General features: G+C 43.4%; 1 protein-coding gene across 1 annotated transcript in view; it reads right to left on the bottom strand.

Moving 5' to 3' along the window:
* Positions 1 to 7,321: 7,321 nt before the first annotated feature.
* ACSL5 (acyl-CoA synthetase long chain family member 5) overlaps positions 7,322 to 15,901 on the bottom strand; it is a 31,731-nt gene continuing 23,151 nt past the window's right edge. The window contains exons 14-21 of the mRNA XM_039482177.1: positions 14,740 to 14,835; positions 13,363 to 13,435; positions 11,271 to 11,359; positions 11,067 to 11,183; positions 10,114 to 10,257; positions 8,755 to 8,856; positions 8,175 to 8,246; positions 7,322 to 7,954 (exon numbers count right to left, since the gene is read on the bottom strand). Of these exons, the coding sequence (XP_039338111.1) occupies positions 7,814 to 7,954; positions 8,175 to 8,246; positions 8,755 to 8,856; positions 10,114 to 10,257; positions 11,067 to 11,183; positions 11,271 to 11,359; positions 13,363 to 13,435; positions 14,740 to 14,835 (834 nt within the window). The 3' untranslated portion in view covers positions 7,322 to 7,813. The remainder of the gene's footprint in view (positions 7,955 to 8,174; positions 8,247 to 8,754; positions 8,857 to 10,113; positions 10,258 to 11,066; positions 11,184 to 11,270; positions 11,360 to 13,362; positions 13,436 to 14,739; positions 14,836 to 15,901) is intronic.

Here is a 15,901-nt window from a genome sequence, read left to right as displayed (position 1 = left end):
TCGGTGTAGTATGACTATGCATTTAAATGTTTAAAATGTCACACTGGTCAGTTTACAGGTGCAGAAATGGAAAAAGATGTGGACCTGAAAGGAGCATACAGTGATGGAGCTCTTAGATAGGAAGATCAAAAATTGAAACATTCTCTACTACTAACTGTAACCAGTATCCTCTGGTAAGGGAGCAAAGTCCACCTAATTAATGGCACCGTTGCAAAGTTAGCAGCACCTCTGTTCCCTCTCTGGTCTGAGCACCCACCACAGTAGGGCCTTGTGCGCTTACTTGTCTCAAGGTGGAATTTCATAATTCCTTCCCTCCTAGGCTGGGACTGGGCATACTGCCCTGTATAGACCAACTGTTTATTAGCCTGCAGGGCAACAGGGTTTGGGATCCTGTGATTGGTGATAGTGATTAACATCCTTCTTATTCCAAACTGATTTTATTTAGCAGTTAGTGTAAATTATTGGTTGGGTTTTTTTTTCTAAGCAGGATGCATGTTTTAAAGTGTTAACATTCCATAATGATAGCCAAGGTAGGCTTAGCTACTTAACACACACCTAAGTTCCACTATCTGAGTTCTCTTTTGTACCCAGTGAGAATCCTTTTAAAGCCAGCAAGGGTTTTTTGTTCTGGGAGCTGTTGGTCAAAGCAGTTGCATGGGGATGAGAGCTGAGATAGTGTCATTAGAACCCCTTGACATTCCCTTAAGGAGAAGCAGTTAGGACCAGTTTCATCTTCTCCTTCCAGGATCATCCCCACTAGTCATCTATGAGGAAGCACTGAGTCAAAAATGTGTAGAGAGCCAGGCCCCTGCACAATAGAAACAAATTTAAGAACACTCCTATACTTGTCTACTGCTGTGACATACCCTCCCCACCCATGACTCTGGGTAGGTTTTACTTTAATGATTTCAACCATTTGAGGGGTTCTAATGATGCTATACACAAAGGGTTATTAGTCTGACTGCTTAATGGGCCTTAATTCCTGCAATGTTGGCCAGGCACCCTAGCTTGGTGACTTCTTTCATGTTTAGTAGAGAATTGACAGTTGTAGGGACTCACCTGAATGTTTGTTTTTCCAAGCAGACCATTCAGCCTGTCTGCATTCTTAGCTGCCCTAGTCTCTAGCTAGAAGCAGGATTCCATGGAATAATGTAAGTAGTATGCCATTAACTTCCTCTATGGAGGCAGCAGCACGTGTTGGCCAAAGTGTCTAGTTGCATCAAAAACATTATGGGGGTATATCTATGAACTTGTCAGCTGAATAGGCTGTTCAAATCTCTACCTATGGAGATAGTTCCTTAAGTTCATCATATGAAGGTCTCTACAACTCTGAGAGCTAGAAATTTGTTTAAATGAAAACTGAGCAGGCACCAAGTTTCAGCAAGAGAAACCATGGCATGCATACCACTTGTCTATTGATCATCTAAATCCTACTAAAACCAAAAGCATAAAACATGCTTTGTCTTAAAGTATGAATTACTTTACTAAGGGAAATTACAATTTAATTTCCCTTAGTTTACAGCTATGTACTGGAGTAGTTTTCTGATCCAATTGACCTCCTCCTAGAGAGTCAGTCATACCTTCACCTCACATTGTTACCTAAGCTTAGAGTAACTTAGGTCAAGAGTTTCAGTGGGGTGGGAGAGAGTTCGGCCTTACAGTGAGTAGGAACAAGGTGGTTTTTTTTTTCCTGCATAGATTATTTGTTTTAAGATGGGAGTTTAGTGTCCTGCAGCAAGTTGCTCCGGTACACTAAACTCCCATTAGCATTCCTGCAGAGTACATGATGGCTAAATAAGTTAGTTTTGGTACAATGTTTGTCAAGCATCTTTGAAGAAGCCACATGTGAGTTAATACCCACCTTCCCCCACTTACTATAAAGGGAAGAGTGTAGATCTTGAGAATTAGAACTGCAAAGAGCAATCAGGAGATTGTGTGAACAGTTTAAAATAAACCCTCAAGAAGTTCTGTTAAGGTTACAAGTGCAATCATTGTGTTTTATGCTATAGTATGAGCTTATCCTGTTCTAGCAAAAACTAGTTTCTGCTATACAGCATCTCTCCTCTTTCTTCACTAATGGGGTTAATGCCTCTCACAGGTGGAGGACGACTAAGCTCCCCCATCCCACTCAGGGCAGCAGATTGTCTGCAGAAGTTAGCACTTCAGTTTCCACTGACCATTTATAACATTCTAACTGCTGTGCTGTAGTTAGCAATTTGTTTTCCTCTTCTCCTTCCCTCCCTGAAAAAAGGAGGCTAGTAGGCTGATGGTTGGTGCCATGCCACCCCACCCCCTTGCTCATGCCCACCTAAGATTTAGCTAGCTGTAAGTGCTATCCCTTCTAGGAGGCAGCATTTACAGTCTCTGTAGGGTTAGAGTTACAGGCTGCCTGTTCAGAGCCAGCCAACCCTCACTGCTTCTGTGCCTGAGTGGGTTTCTCAAGCTGTTCCTTCTGAGAAGATGGAACCATGCATGCGATGGAATGCAAAGTTCAGTAATTCTCAGACCTCAATATATGTACAATATGGTGGGGGCTAATTTAGCTACAATGAGTCAGGAAAAAGATCTTGGAGTCATGGATAGTTCTCTGAAGATGTCCATGCAGTGTGCAGAGGTGGTCAAAAAAGCAAATAATGTTAGGAATCATTAAAAAGGGGATAGAGAATAAGATTGAGAATATAGTATTGCCCTTATATAAATCCATAGTAAGCCCACATCTTGAATACTGTGTACAGATGTGGTCTCCTCACCTCAAAAGATATTCTAGCACTAGAAAAGGGCAACTAAAATGATTAGGGGTTTGGAGAGGGTCCCATATGAGGAAAGATTAAAGAGGCTAGGACTCTTCACCTTGGAAAAGAGAAGACTAAGGGGGGGGGGGGGGAGAAGATATGATAGAGGTATAAAAAAAGTGATGTGGAGAAAGTAGATAACTTTTCCTTATTTACTTCCCATAATACAAGAACTAGGGGTCACCAAATGAAATTAATAGGCAGCAGGTTTAAAACAAATAAAAGGAAGTTCTTCACGCAGCGCACAGTCAATTTGTGGAACTCCTTACGTGAGGAGGTTGTGAAGGCTAGGACTATAACAATGTGTAAAAGGGAACTGGATAAATTCATGGTGGCTAAGTCCATACATGGTTATTAGCCAGGATGGGTAAGAATGGTATCCCTAGCCTCTGTTTGTCAGAGGATGGAGATGGATGGCAGTAGAGATCACTTGATCATTACTTGTTAGGTTCACTCCCTCTGGAGCACCTGGCATTGGCCACTGTCAGTAGACAGATACTGGGCTAGATGCACCTTTAGTCTGACCCGGTACGGCCGTTCTTATGTTCTAATATCCCTTTGTGGGCAGGCAGTAGCAACATGCTGCAAGCCAAAGCAGTTTTCACTTTAGGCCCTTGCGTACTCATGCTGGAAGGAAGGCTTGCAGGGAAAGAAGCATATTTTGAAGACAAAACAGTTCAAAAAAAATCTGATGTTAACTTCAACAGCTCTCAGCGGTGTCTGAGCAAGAAAGCCCACACTACAAACATGGCTCAATGGGATGGGACCTGTTGTCTATGGAGTCTAGTATCTGGTCTGGCAGTGGCCAATACTGGCTACTTCAAAGGGACAGAAAGCAACATAGCAAGCAGTTATGCTCTGGGAAGGTCTACCTCCAGGTAAATAAGGCTTGTGACTAAGCCATGATTAGGGTCCTACTTGATTCACAGCCATGAAAAAAATCCTGGACTGTGAAATCTGTACACTATAGATTTAATGGGGGTAGACCTGTCTCTCATATTGGGGATCCTGACCCAAAGGGTGGTTATAGGGGCAGGTCATGAGGTTATTTTAAGGGAGTTGCATTATTGCTAGCAAGCAACAGTGCAACAATAAGGGTGGCACTACCATGCCACCTTAACTTCTCCACTGCTGCCTGCAGAGCTGGACAGCCAGAGAGTGATAGCAGCTGACAGAGAGCCCAGCTCTTTAGGCAGTAGGGCAGAAGTAAGGGTGGCAATACCATATCATCCTTCTACACTGCTGGTGGCAGTGGCTCTGCCTTCAGGCTGGGCTCCTGGCCATCACTTGCTGCTCTCCAGCTGCCCAGCTCTGAAGGCAACAGTGTCTCCAGAAGCAGCACCACAGAAGTAAGAGTGGTAGTACTGCAATCCTTGCTATAACCACCTTGCAAGCCTTGTCTCTTCTCCCCCCCACCCCATCTTTTTGGGTCAGTGCCCCAACACCACTGAAATTTCAGATTTAAATAGCTGAAATCATGAAGTTGGATTAAAATCCTATGACCATGAAATGGACCAACTTTGGTAAGGACCTAGGCATGAGTGTCACTCCCTGCTTTGGGAAGGGAGAAGTAGAGGTCAGATCTTCTCCATGGCAACAGAAATAGAATCCTGGGCAAAAAATTAGCTCATCTTTCTCATTCAATATAGAGTGTGGAAATCCTTTTGGCCCTGAAGGTACTTAGACTCAACACCACATGCAGAAGCCACCAGAACTCTCATCCAGACCTAGTTGCTAGAAGTTAAGAAAATCCATGATGAACTGTATTTATTAGCCTCTAATGCATTCTGGTATCCAGGAAGATACTAACTTGATCAGATCAGTGAACTTCTAGGTATGTTTCTGGGGTGGAGAAAAAAACCACAAGTGTTTGGGGCAGGGACTACTTTGTTATCTACTACACAACAGTAGTATGCCCATCTTTAGAGGCTACTGTAATGCAACCCAGCACCACAAAGTCCTGTGGATCTCAGCTACACTAGAGCTTCTCTAAGACTGAGAACCAAGGACCATGGAAGAGGCAACCCTAGTGGTATCCTTTAAATAGGCACATCAGACTCACTACCTGATCAGGGGTCTAGGTTAATCAGAGTGATTGACAAAACTGGCTTGACTTCTAGAGTACATGGTAGTGCAGCTTAGAGCTTGGATCAACTAACTAAGGATTATGCTATGGGGCTAGAAGTAGCCATGTAGACATTTTGGCTTGGGAGGGAGGGTCTCAGAGGCAAGGCTCCAGCCCAAGACTGGATTGTCCACACTGCTACTTTTGGTCCCATAACACAAGCCTGAGTCAGTTGACCTGGGTTCTGAGACTCAGGGCTGCAAAAAAAAATCTGCCATGTAAACTATAGTCACTATTACCTTTGAAAGAACATTTAGAGAGGTGTCCCTTCTAGTGGGAGAGGAGATTCCAGTTCCTGAAGTTGTTCCACAATTCCCAGGAATTAGTTCTCATCCTTTTGTTGGTTTAACCATTAGCACCCCCTTGGGAAGGTTGTGGCATGAACAGGTATGCCTAGCACTAAAGGGGAGCTTACATATGGATTACACATCCCAGTTGCACCCAGTTCATGTCAATACATCCAAAGAGCCAAGGGCTTGGCATCAAGCTTGCTACAGGCAAAATATTAGTCCTCCAAGTTTGGTGTGCTAGGCATCTAGGGGCTTGACTACACTTACGGTTTGCAGCGCTGGTCATCCAGCTGTGTAGGAGCAGCACTGGTGTGTGGCCACACTCACAGCTACCAGTGCTGGTGTGTGGCCACATTTGCAACATTTGCAGCGCTGTTGGGAGTGCTGCATTATGGGCAGCTATCCCAGCATTCAAGTGGCAATAACATGCTTGTCAAAAGAGGGGGGTGGAGGGTGGTGTACTGTGACAGGGAGCGGGGAAGAGAGAGAGTGGATTTTTGGAGCCAACAGTTTAGCTTCCTGGATTGAAAAAAAAAATCACAAAATGTTCACGAACCCTTGGTCTTAATTGCAAACAGCCTGCCTCCAACGCTGTTTCTCTGTCAAGCAAACATTCACTCCCTGCCTCTCATTTGATTGTTCACAGCCAGGTACAGATAGCTCCTGTTTGCTGTGATCAGTGTTTGTTTTTTAGATAAGCAGTTCAATGGAGCTCCCATCGGAGTTCACAACAAAACAAAGAGAGGCTGCATAACAAAAAAGAATAATTTAGTTAAAAGCTTTCTGGGATATCTCCTTATTCCCTGGAGGCCAATAAAAGCGCTTGTGTGTCCACACTTGATGAGCAGCGCTGGATCACCAGCGCTGCAATCGCTACACCCCAACCTGGCCAGGTGTACAGCCAGCACTGCAGCCAGGGAGTTGCAGCACTGGATGTGCCTTGCAGGTGTGGACGGTTACTAATTGCAGCACTGGAAAGCCTCTACCAGCGCTGCAACTTGCAAGTGTAGCCAAGCCCTATGTTGACATGGCACTGTCTATACTGGGGCTTAGGTTGGGGTAACTGTCAGAGGTGTGGACATTTCACACCCTTGAGCAAGGTAGTTATACCAGTATAGACCTAGCCTAAGCCTCATCTCAGGAAGATTTACAAAAGAAGTTTCCATTCCTCTGCAGAAGGAGCTACTGGATTGGTTCCCCAATAATTCCTTGTTTTACAAAGCTTTTGCTTTATGTGAGGAGAGACTTCTGTTCCTGCATATTATTCTGTTTTAATTAAATCTTTGCTTAGCCTTCTCCTCTTCTCTCCCCCCCACCCCCAAGTTGCCTTCAGCTGCTTGCTACTTCCCATTAATGATAATGGAAGAGATGTGCAACAGCATGAGGCACTTCTTACCTGATAGCTGCAGGGGGGTGGGGGGAGAGAGAAGAGAACATTGCACACTTCTCTTCCTATTTAACCTATCCTGGTAGATTACCAGACAAAACAGGGAGATTTAGACATATGAACTAATATTAAGACAATTGTGATGAAGTATCAGATGGCTAGCCATATTTGTTGCTTTTTTTTTTTTAAAACAGATCCAGACTGAGCCCTGTGGCACCTTAAAGGCTAACAGATGTATTGGAGCATAAGCTTTTTTGGGTGAATACCCACTTTGTTCAGATGCATGTCATTCACCCACAAAAGCTTATGCTCTAATACCTCTGTTAGTCTTTAAGGTGCCACAGGACTCTTTGTTGCTGTTATGATGAAGTTGTAAGTTGCTGGAGAGCTTTGAAAGGACACTTTTGGTGGCCTTTGTGGAAGGCTAGGGCTTAATGCTGCAGGTTCCAGCAGCATTAACACTAGACTGACTTGGTATTCCATAGGCAAGGAGAATGGACAGAAAACAGCTTCACTCAACTTATCAGATGGATAGATGTCTCAGTTTAAGTCACCGCATGTTTGCCCTGTAGCCCAGTGGTATGCATGCAGGAAGCCAGTAGGTCAGCTATACTTTGAGCTAAGATCTCTGCTTAACAATGCATTCTGTAAAGACAGTCTACCACTATGGTCTGAGTGACTGACTTTTGCCAAGGACACTGCAGAAAAGATCACTCTTACAGGATAGTTTTTTTTGAATGTGCAATTAAAATTTATTGCTTCACATAGTGGTTACCAGAGGCAGCTGAAGCACAATACACAAATTTCAGGCTTAAGAAAGGTCAGTCTTGCAGCCACTGGCAATTTCACAGTTTAAGTGGAGGGCATGGAGGGGGGGACAACCACTTTTGACAAAGGATGAAAGTTAGTAGAACCTGCCCATTTGCTTCCTAAGCACTTATTTTAGACAGCGTGTTTCAGTCTGAAAGCAAGTGCTTCCATGTTCCTTGGAATCTTGTGCCTATTCCTGAGATGAGGAAACTGGAACACAATAGCTTACTGTCATCATTGTGATGAAGTCCAAGCCATGGCATAAAGTTGGCAAGTATAAGTATCATCTTCCTGTTAAGATTCCTCTTGCTCCTCTATTCAATCTTGTTCTCAGTAGGTGACTTACTGTCCTGAGGAGTGCTTTGGTGTTCCACAGAAATCTCAATGTGTGTTTAGATATGCCACCCTATTATTCCTGCATATTTGCATAGAGGGCTTCAAGTTGGGTCTGAAAGTATTTAGAGAGTTCTGCTCTCTTTGCCTTCAGGGTTGGAGTCAGGAGTCCCTGTTCAATAGTGAACATCTCTGGATGAATGTAGATGTCTTTAACCTGAGTGCAGAAAGACAGACATTTACACTTTCTAGCACATCATGAACTGCTAGTTTATCAGCGCCATGTTAAACTGAAAAGCCACTGAATTTCCATATGGATAGTTTCTTTACTAATGCAGTTCAGGACTGGTTTAAGCTACAGCAGTGCATACTTCCCAGGCCTTTGGCAGCCACTGTTTGCCTGTGCTAATGTCTGTTACATACTCCTAAATACTCACTTGTTCAAAGGACTTAAGGCCGGCTTCTCTTCCTACTTTGACCATGTCTTCTAAAATAGCTTTTTTCAATACCTAGAATAGACCAAGTTGAAAGACAGACATCATGTAACACAGCAAGCAGAAGTTTAAAGCTACCTCCCTTTCTAAATCCATGGTGGGGTAATGGTCCTGTTGTGAAATTATGCTTAAAGGTGTTGGATACTTACCACTCAGTACTGTGTTCAGAGCCCTATAAACACTAGCCACATCCCCATGAAGGCCAGTAGAGCATTATCCTCATTTGCCAGATTGGAAGTCATTATACTGCCTTAGTCTTCCTAAGCTCCTGTGGCAATGGCAGAGCTAAGACTGGAACTCAGGGCTTGCCGCCTCAACCCAGTGCTTACTCCAGGACATAGTCACAACTGCTTTGAGTAAGGGCTAGCAACTAGTATTTTAAATGGAAGCTTAAAATATAAAACTCTAAAGACACTAAAATATCCTAAATCCACATTAAGGCAGTTTCTGCTGGACTATTGTTCTCTGCAGCACACGTATAATGCACCCAGAAGATACAATCTTAAGATAAAAAGCCACTTACTGAATTTTTGTAAATTTCTTCAGATGAATCTTTTATTCCAAGTTTTGCTGCAAATTTTGGCAGTACCTCAGGGTCAGGAACCACTACACCCACTAGAGAGGACTGTGGAAAGAGTCACATTTGGAATAAGATGTACGATATGAAAGTGTCATAAGTTTAATGCAATCCTGTTCAACATTTAACTGTTGGACTCAATACAGGAGTCATACCTAGAATATCAACCCAAAGAGGCTTTGCAGAACTATAGGATTCTCACTTTGCCCATCCCTGATATGAACAGATGACATGCATCATAGATCAGAGGAAGTGCCTAGTTAAGCTAAATAATTTTTTTTAAGACCGTGGCAGTTCTTGCAGAAAATTCTTTTCCAGGTGTCTGGCTAGCAAATCTTGCCCACATGCTCAAGGCATAACCATCACCCTGTTTGGTATCAGGAAGGACGTTTGAGGTCAGATTGGCAGAAACCCTCAGGGTTTCTGCTGGTTTTTTTTTTTGCCTTCCTCTACAAGATGGGGCACTGGTCATGGGCTGGTTTTAACCAGAGTAAATGGTATTCTCTGTAACTTGAAATCTTTAATCACAATTTGGAAACTTCAGTAAATCAACCTGGGTTACGGCCTTATTGCAGAAGTGGGTGAGATTGTGGCCTGTAGCGTGCAGGAGGTTAGACTAGATGACTATGATGGTCCCTTCTGGCCTTAAAGTCTAATACAATTGCCTGAGTCCTCTGGATAGGGTGAGTGTTATACACCAAAAACTACTTACCATTTGAGTTAGAGTTTTGCATAATTTAAATAAGCTCAGAGTGTGAGCTACAGTTTAATGTCTTCAAATCAGTTTAACCACCCAGCCTATGCTCTGGGCACCCATTTCTTAAGAGTGATCACTCTGTTTAAGATGTTTCAGCATTGGTTTAAATGCTCCCATTAAAATTCCCATGTACTTCATCAATTGCAGTGATATCACTTAGGCAACTTCTGATCACTCAAAACCCACACAGATATTGAATTACCCCTAAGTTAGTTCTTGTCACCTCCCAGCCTACTTAGAAATCAAAAATTGTGAGATAGTATCCTGACAAACACTGCTTGAGAGAAGATTCTTGCTAGCCTTCCCATTAGAGGGCAGGAGACAGCCTTGTTCGCAGGCAGAGGTTTTTTTTGTGCTTTAAAGAGTCCACGCATAGTTTGACCTCCTGTATATCAGAAGCCAGCTATACCCACACAGGCTCTGGAGAGGAAGCTGCAGCTTGTACACAGAACAAGCTTCAGAGCAATTTATGGGTCTGAAGAACTCAAGGTAATGCTTCAGAAGGCCCAATTCTTCAAGGCTGAGCACTCAGGAAAGCAGCAATTTACCTTTAAACTCTCCCCATGTACAAAAACTTGGGCAACAGGAGCACTTCTGATGTAGACATTTTCGATCTTCTCTGGTGCAATGTACTCTCCTTGTGCTAGCTTAAAGATGTTCTTCTTTCTGTCAATGATCTTCAGAGTTCCATTCTATGGTAATGTTTTAATGTTAAGGTATTTCCTAATAGTCATTCCTTCCCCCCAAATTAAAGCTTGCTTCTAAAAAGACGACCTACTCCCTTTTGCAATGGATTTAATTTGTTGCATGGAATCATGCAGCTCGTCTCAGACAGCTGCATTTTCACAACCCCACAGAGAAGTTGAGAGGTACTAATTGGTTCAGAGAAACTGATTAACTTAAGCCCCAACTCCTCAGTTATTCTTTTAATTATCTCAGGACATGATTAGGCAGCACCTTTATTTTCTCTTTATTAAGAGAAGATCTCACCTTGCCTGATCATTGTGAAAGCAATGGCATGTTCTTGAGTTAACACCTGTCAGGCCAGTAATTTATTTGAAGCCTCCCTTGTCTGAGCTAATTGGTCTTGGGCACTCCACCCTCATGCAAGAAACTTTAACAGTTACTGGCATCTTTGTTTCACCACATATTGTACCAATCATAGTGGTGAGAAGGGGTCCTTAGATGGACTCTACACTCTGACATCTAAGTTTTGATCAACACCCCAATTCCAGACACCAGTTCTATGTCTATATTATCTTTGTAGTATGCCAAACAAAGCCCCCAAATTTAACTAGAGTTATCTGGAGTATATACCCAAAAGAAAGATGTATAGGCCTATCTTTAACAGTTTGGGAAGATACTAGTATTATGTACCTTACAACAACCCAATTTTTTGCCTTCACTACAAGTTTAGTAGTGACTATCACTTCCCCAAGATTCCTCAACCAACTAGGGAAGTGTTCCTCCTATAGCAGGTATTAAGCCAGTGTAAACTTACTGGCATCCATTTCCCAATGTCTCCAGTGTGAAGCCAGCCATCCTTGTCAATAGCTTCAGCTGTTCTCTCAGGATCCTTTAAGTAACCTTTGAAGACATTTGATCCTTTAATGCAGACCTACAGCATGCAAACAAGAGCCATTTGTCATTACATGTAGCATTGCACCAATCCTTACAGGATCACTCCAGAGACAGGTTTGCCTACCTCTCCTTCATTATTGGAAGAGAAGTAGTTCATGTCAGCCACATCTTCTAGTTTTATGATATTGCAGGGTAGAGGGGATCCAACATGGCCTGCAGGAGAAATTTAGGCAGATATTACTTGTAAGATTTCTAACCTTTTGCAGAATCCATGGGCTACTTCCTCACACCCTCAAGGTATGTTTGAGGGAGTCAATTTAAAGTCACTTCCTACTTTACTTCGAGAGACACTGGAATTCAAACCTCTGAGATTCTTTCAGCCCCTCCTCCCCACCCATATGTTACTTTGGAGTTTCTAAATCATGTACTATTCAAGGTAGGAAAGTACTGGCTGGATCAGGGATGTTCACTGCTGCAGGAAAACAAGCCCAACAGATCTTGATTAGAGGTGAAGAGCATTTTAGCTGCCAGGTTATTCTTTATGCTGCAACTATAGAATCTCCTACATTTCAAATTCCTATCTATTGAGACGCAAGTCATTGGTCCTTACCACTGATTGTTTAAAATCCTAGGACATGTGTAAGTTAATTTGCTCCCTCCATCTGATGTCCTGGCAGTTTTCTAATTTGGGTAATTTCTGCCTAAATTTCCCTCCTCCCACTCATCTTTTTCAAATTGTATTTGAAATTTTACCCTGTCTTAAGTCTCAGCTACTGTGTGCTGGTAAATGGATTTCTGCCTAGCAGTTTCCTGAATAATGGTTGTATTGAGGCTTAGGTACCCAATATTTAGGTTTTATTATGAGCAATAAAACAGCTCTGTTTTCCTCCAGGAAGATACTGAATCAACAGCCACTTGTATTCCATATGTTGTGCAGAAACACCTAAAAACATAACAGTACCTCCCTGGATTATGTTTAAGTCCCTACCAAATTCATGGTCATGATTTTAAAATTGTAAATTCCATGTCAGCTATTTAAATCTGAAATTTCACTGTTGTAATTGTAGGGGTCCTGACCCAAAAAGGAGTTGTGGAGGGGTTGCAAGATTGTAGGGGGTTGCAGTATTGCTACCCTTACTTCTCTGCTGCTGGTAGTGGTGGTGGCGGCATTGCTTTCAGAGTTGGCAGCTGGAGAATGGTGGCTGCTGGCTGAGAACCCAGCTCTGATGGCAGAGCCACTGCCAGCAGCAGTGCAGAAGTAAGGATAGCATGGTATGGTATTGCCACCATTACTTCTGTGCTGCTGCCGGCAAGGTACCACCCCTCATAGGTGAGCACCTGGCCAACAGCTGCAGCTCTGGCCACCCAGCTTTGAAGGCAGCTGTCAGGGTGGCAATATTGTGACCCCCTAAAATAACCTTGCAACCCCCCTACAACTCCCTTTTGCATCAGGACCCCCAGTTAGGGAAACGCTGGTCTCCCTTGTGAAGTCTTTATAGCATAGGGTAAAAGCACACAAAAGACAAGATTTTACAGGGAGAGACTAGATTTCATGGCTGTGAATTTGGTAGGCCCTTATTGTGCTTCAGGAGAGAGAGATTGGAGATTCTGGGCGAAGTGTGAGCAAGGAAGACATGCATGTGTGCTTTGGTCCTTTAGAACGGTGATTCTCAAACTTTTGTACTGGTGACCCCTTTCACATGGAAGCCTGAGTGCAACCCCCTCATAAATTAAAAAAAACACTTTAAATATGTTTAATACTCTTATAAATGCTGAGGCAAAATGGGCTTGGGGTGGAGGCTGACAGCTCACAACCCCCCCCCCCCCATGTAATACCCTGAGGGGTCCTGACCCCCAGTTTGAGAAGCCCTGCTTGAGAGCCTTATATGCCCAAACACCACATTTCTATCCTTCTGCCCCCAACAAAAAACTCTATTAAGCCAGCTAGTCAGTAAGTTCATGTGATGAACAGAAGAGGCTATTCAGGCTAGCCAGCCTTCACTCAAAGAAGAGTGAAAGCAAGATTAACTGGTGCTAATGGGTGTTTGAGAAGTTGTGTAGGCTACAGGGCAGCAATAAGCTGAAAGAGTATTTAAAATTGTGTCTACCAGGGTGATCTTTTCAAAGGCTCCAAGGACAATTTAGTTGCCCAACGCCATGGAAATGAGGCATCTGCCTTTGTCAGCTTCAGGGAAGACTTTCAATCTCAACCATACCTGTTGTACAATCTCCAGGCACTGTGAAGGTGCAGCCAGCTGCGCATTCTGTCTGACCATAAGCTTCAAAAATCTGGATAAGATGGAAACAAATACCCTTTTAGTGTTGAGTCCTTGTGTGGTCACTGCTGTAACCCAAGAGTCGTGCCCATCTGTAGAGTGTCAAGATGCACTTTACATGACAATATGAAGTCTTGCGCCACTTCTGGCATATCCAGCCTTTGTATGCAATAGAAGCAGATAGCAAAGAATATGGCGTACAGCTATTGTAAAAAAATCCAGATCCAATAGCCTGCTGTTTTGGTATGGTCAGAATTTTACCACTGACGGCTTAGCCTACATCCAATCCCTTCATTTAAACACAATTCCTAGTGCAGGCCTGCTTGTTAAACATCCCAAGAGAGATCCCATCCAAACGCTTCCTATTGGAAGAAACCGATTTAACTTTCTTACCCTGAGCTGAGCTGTCCAGACTCATTTCCTAGTCCCCTCCAGAGCCATTCCCACCACCCACACCCTGCATAGAGCTAGTGGTGCACTCCTGCCACAGAAGGCCCTACATAAAGTGGCTGAAGTGCAAACACTTGCTAACAGGGCATGTTGCTAGAAGACTCCTGGCACCCTATTACACTCCCCTGCACATTGACTGCTATATTGCAGAGAGCATCTGCTGGAGAGAAGAAGAACTACTCAAACCAGTATACCACAAAAGGTTTGTGTTCTCCCCTTGCTATACTAATGCTACAGCATGGGGGTGGCAAACTTAATTTGCCGAGAGAAACATGTTCTTTTTTTGTACAAGTCTTAATAGGATTGTGGCACTACAAGATGCTTTCAATTCAGTCATCTGCTTTGCTGCTCCTCTCCACCCTTCTGCGCTTTCTATTTGGAGTAAGCTTTTCATGGCAGGGAGTTGGTCTTCAGATTTGGCTCTATGAAGTGCCCGACAGTGTCAGCCTTCCAAGCAACCTCATCCTCCACCTCATTCAGGAAGAGGCCCTTATTCTACATAGCACAAAGTCTAAAGATTGTATGAAGTTGGATCCAGCTAGAAAAGTGCAAGTATATAGATAGGGGAGAAGAGTTTGTGTGATCAAGAGTCAATGATGCAGAAAGAAAGTCTGTTCTAGAAATGAGGTCTTGTAGTGCAAAACTGTTCTCTGCAATGTGGAATGCTATGGCATTTGTCCTAGCTGCATGCTGAGAAGTCCGTACTTCATACAAAAATAATCCCCCACTACACTCAGTCTGGGCCAGTATCACTTATCAGTGAAAGTGCCATCTAAAAAAAAAGTGTTCTGTCAAATCAAGTCTGAGAAGTTGGCCATAGTCTCAGAAGAGTCTGCACCATGGAATAGGATGGCAAAGATGGCTCACCTGACATCCCAATGCTCCTCTGAGAAGTGTCAGGACAGAGGGAGATATGGGGGCAGCTGCTGTTACCATTATACGCACTTGGCCACCCATGGTCTCCTGCAAGAAATGATTAAAGTAGTCAAAAAAAGAAAGCCTGATCCATCGATAGGAGTCAAGAGTTTGTGACTAATCAGCATGTTTAACAGGATCTCATTTTAAAGTGGTGTACAGGAACCTATGACTTCATTCAAGGTATGCCTGTTTTCTTGATTTCTTCCTCCCCCTCTCCTTAACAGCAACCATTGCCACAAGCAGCTAGCAAGTCACTGTCTAAGCCACACAAGTGCTCCAACGGCGGCATACCACTTCTTGAACAGAATTGAGCACTGCTCCCGCTAATGGAGGATTAAGGCTTAGTTGCCATTCACCGAAGGGAGAGGATCACAAGATATGCCAACAGGTCTTCCTAGCAAACAGGCATCAGTAGTGCAAGCACCAAGCTACTCAAAGGAAAAAAAAGTTGAGATCACTGTATTCTGTCCCACTTGGCTCTAGAACATGGTAGCTACTTTTTGGAATTATTTCAAGGCAGCCATGTCTAGCTTAGAAGTCAGATCAGCATTCCCTTCCTCCCCTCCCCCTGCTAATTTGGCAAGGGTCTCGGGGTGCTTTTTTAAGTGCCAAAAATTACACTCTCAATTGTGTACATGCAGCATCTGAACTGGAGGTGGAATGCTTGTCTGTTATCCATTTTACATGGCCAGCCAGTGATCACTCAAGGATTAGATTTCTACTTTCATCTTTAGCTTTAGTTTCCAGATCTCATTCCCTCCCCCTTCCACACTGCTATTGCCCCAGTTTGGTTGTGATCCAGTGGCTGCTCACTCTGAACAAAGAACTGGGCTATTCTCCTTAGTTGCCAAACAAGTATAAGGTGTACTACACCTTACACTAATATACCATAAGGAGCAGTCACCAAGGATTGGACACTTCTAGATTTTAAGGACAAGTCATTCTATTTAATAAAAGCAGCAGTCCCATCTTCCAGAGAAGAGTGTCAGCTCAACTCTGCCTTCAGACTCAACTCAGGGGCAGAGTATATTTTCCCCAGACACTTCTGTCCAACTGGAACACAGCAACTCAAAGTTTCATTCATGCATGTGTACACAATGAAGTTAATCAC

This window comes from Mauremys reevesii, linkage group 7 (genome assembly GCF_016161935.1).
Source record: "Mauremys reevesii isolate NIE-2019 linkage group 7, ASM1616193v1, whole genome shotgun sequence".
Taxonomy (NCBI): domain Eukaryota; kingdom Metazoa; phylum Chordata; order Testudines; family Geoemydidae; genus Mauremys; species Mauremys reevesii.
This window is presented reverse-complemented; position numbering and strand designations above follow the sequence as displayed.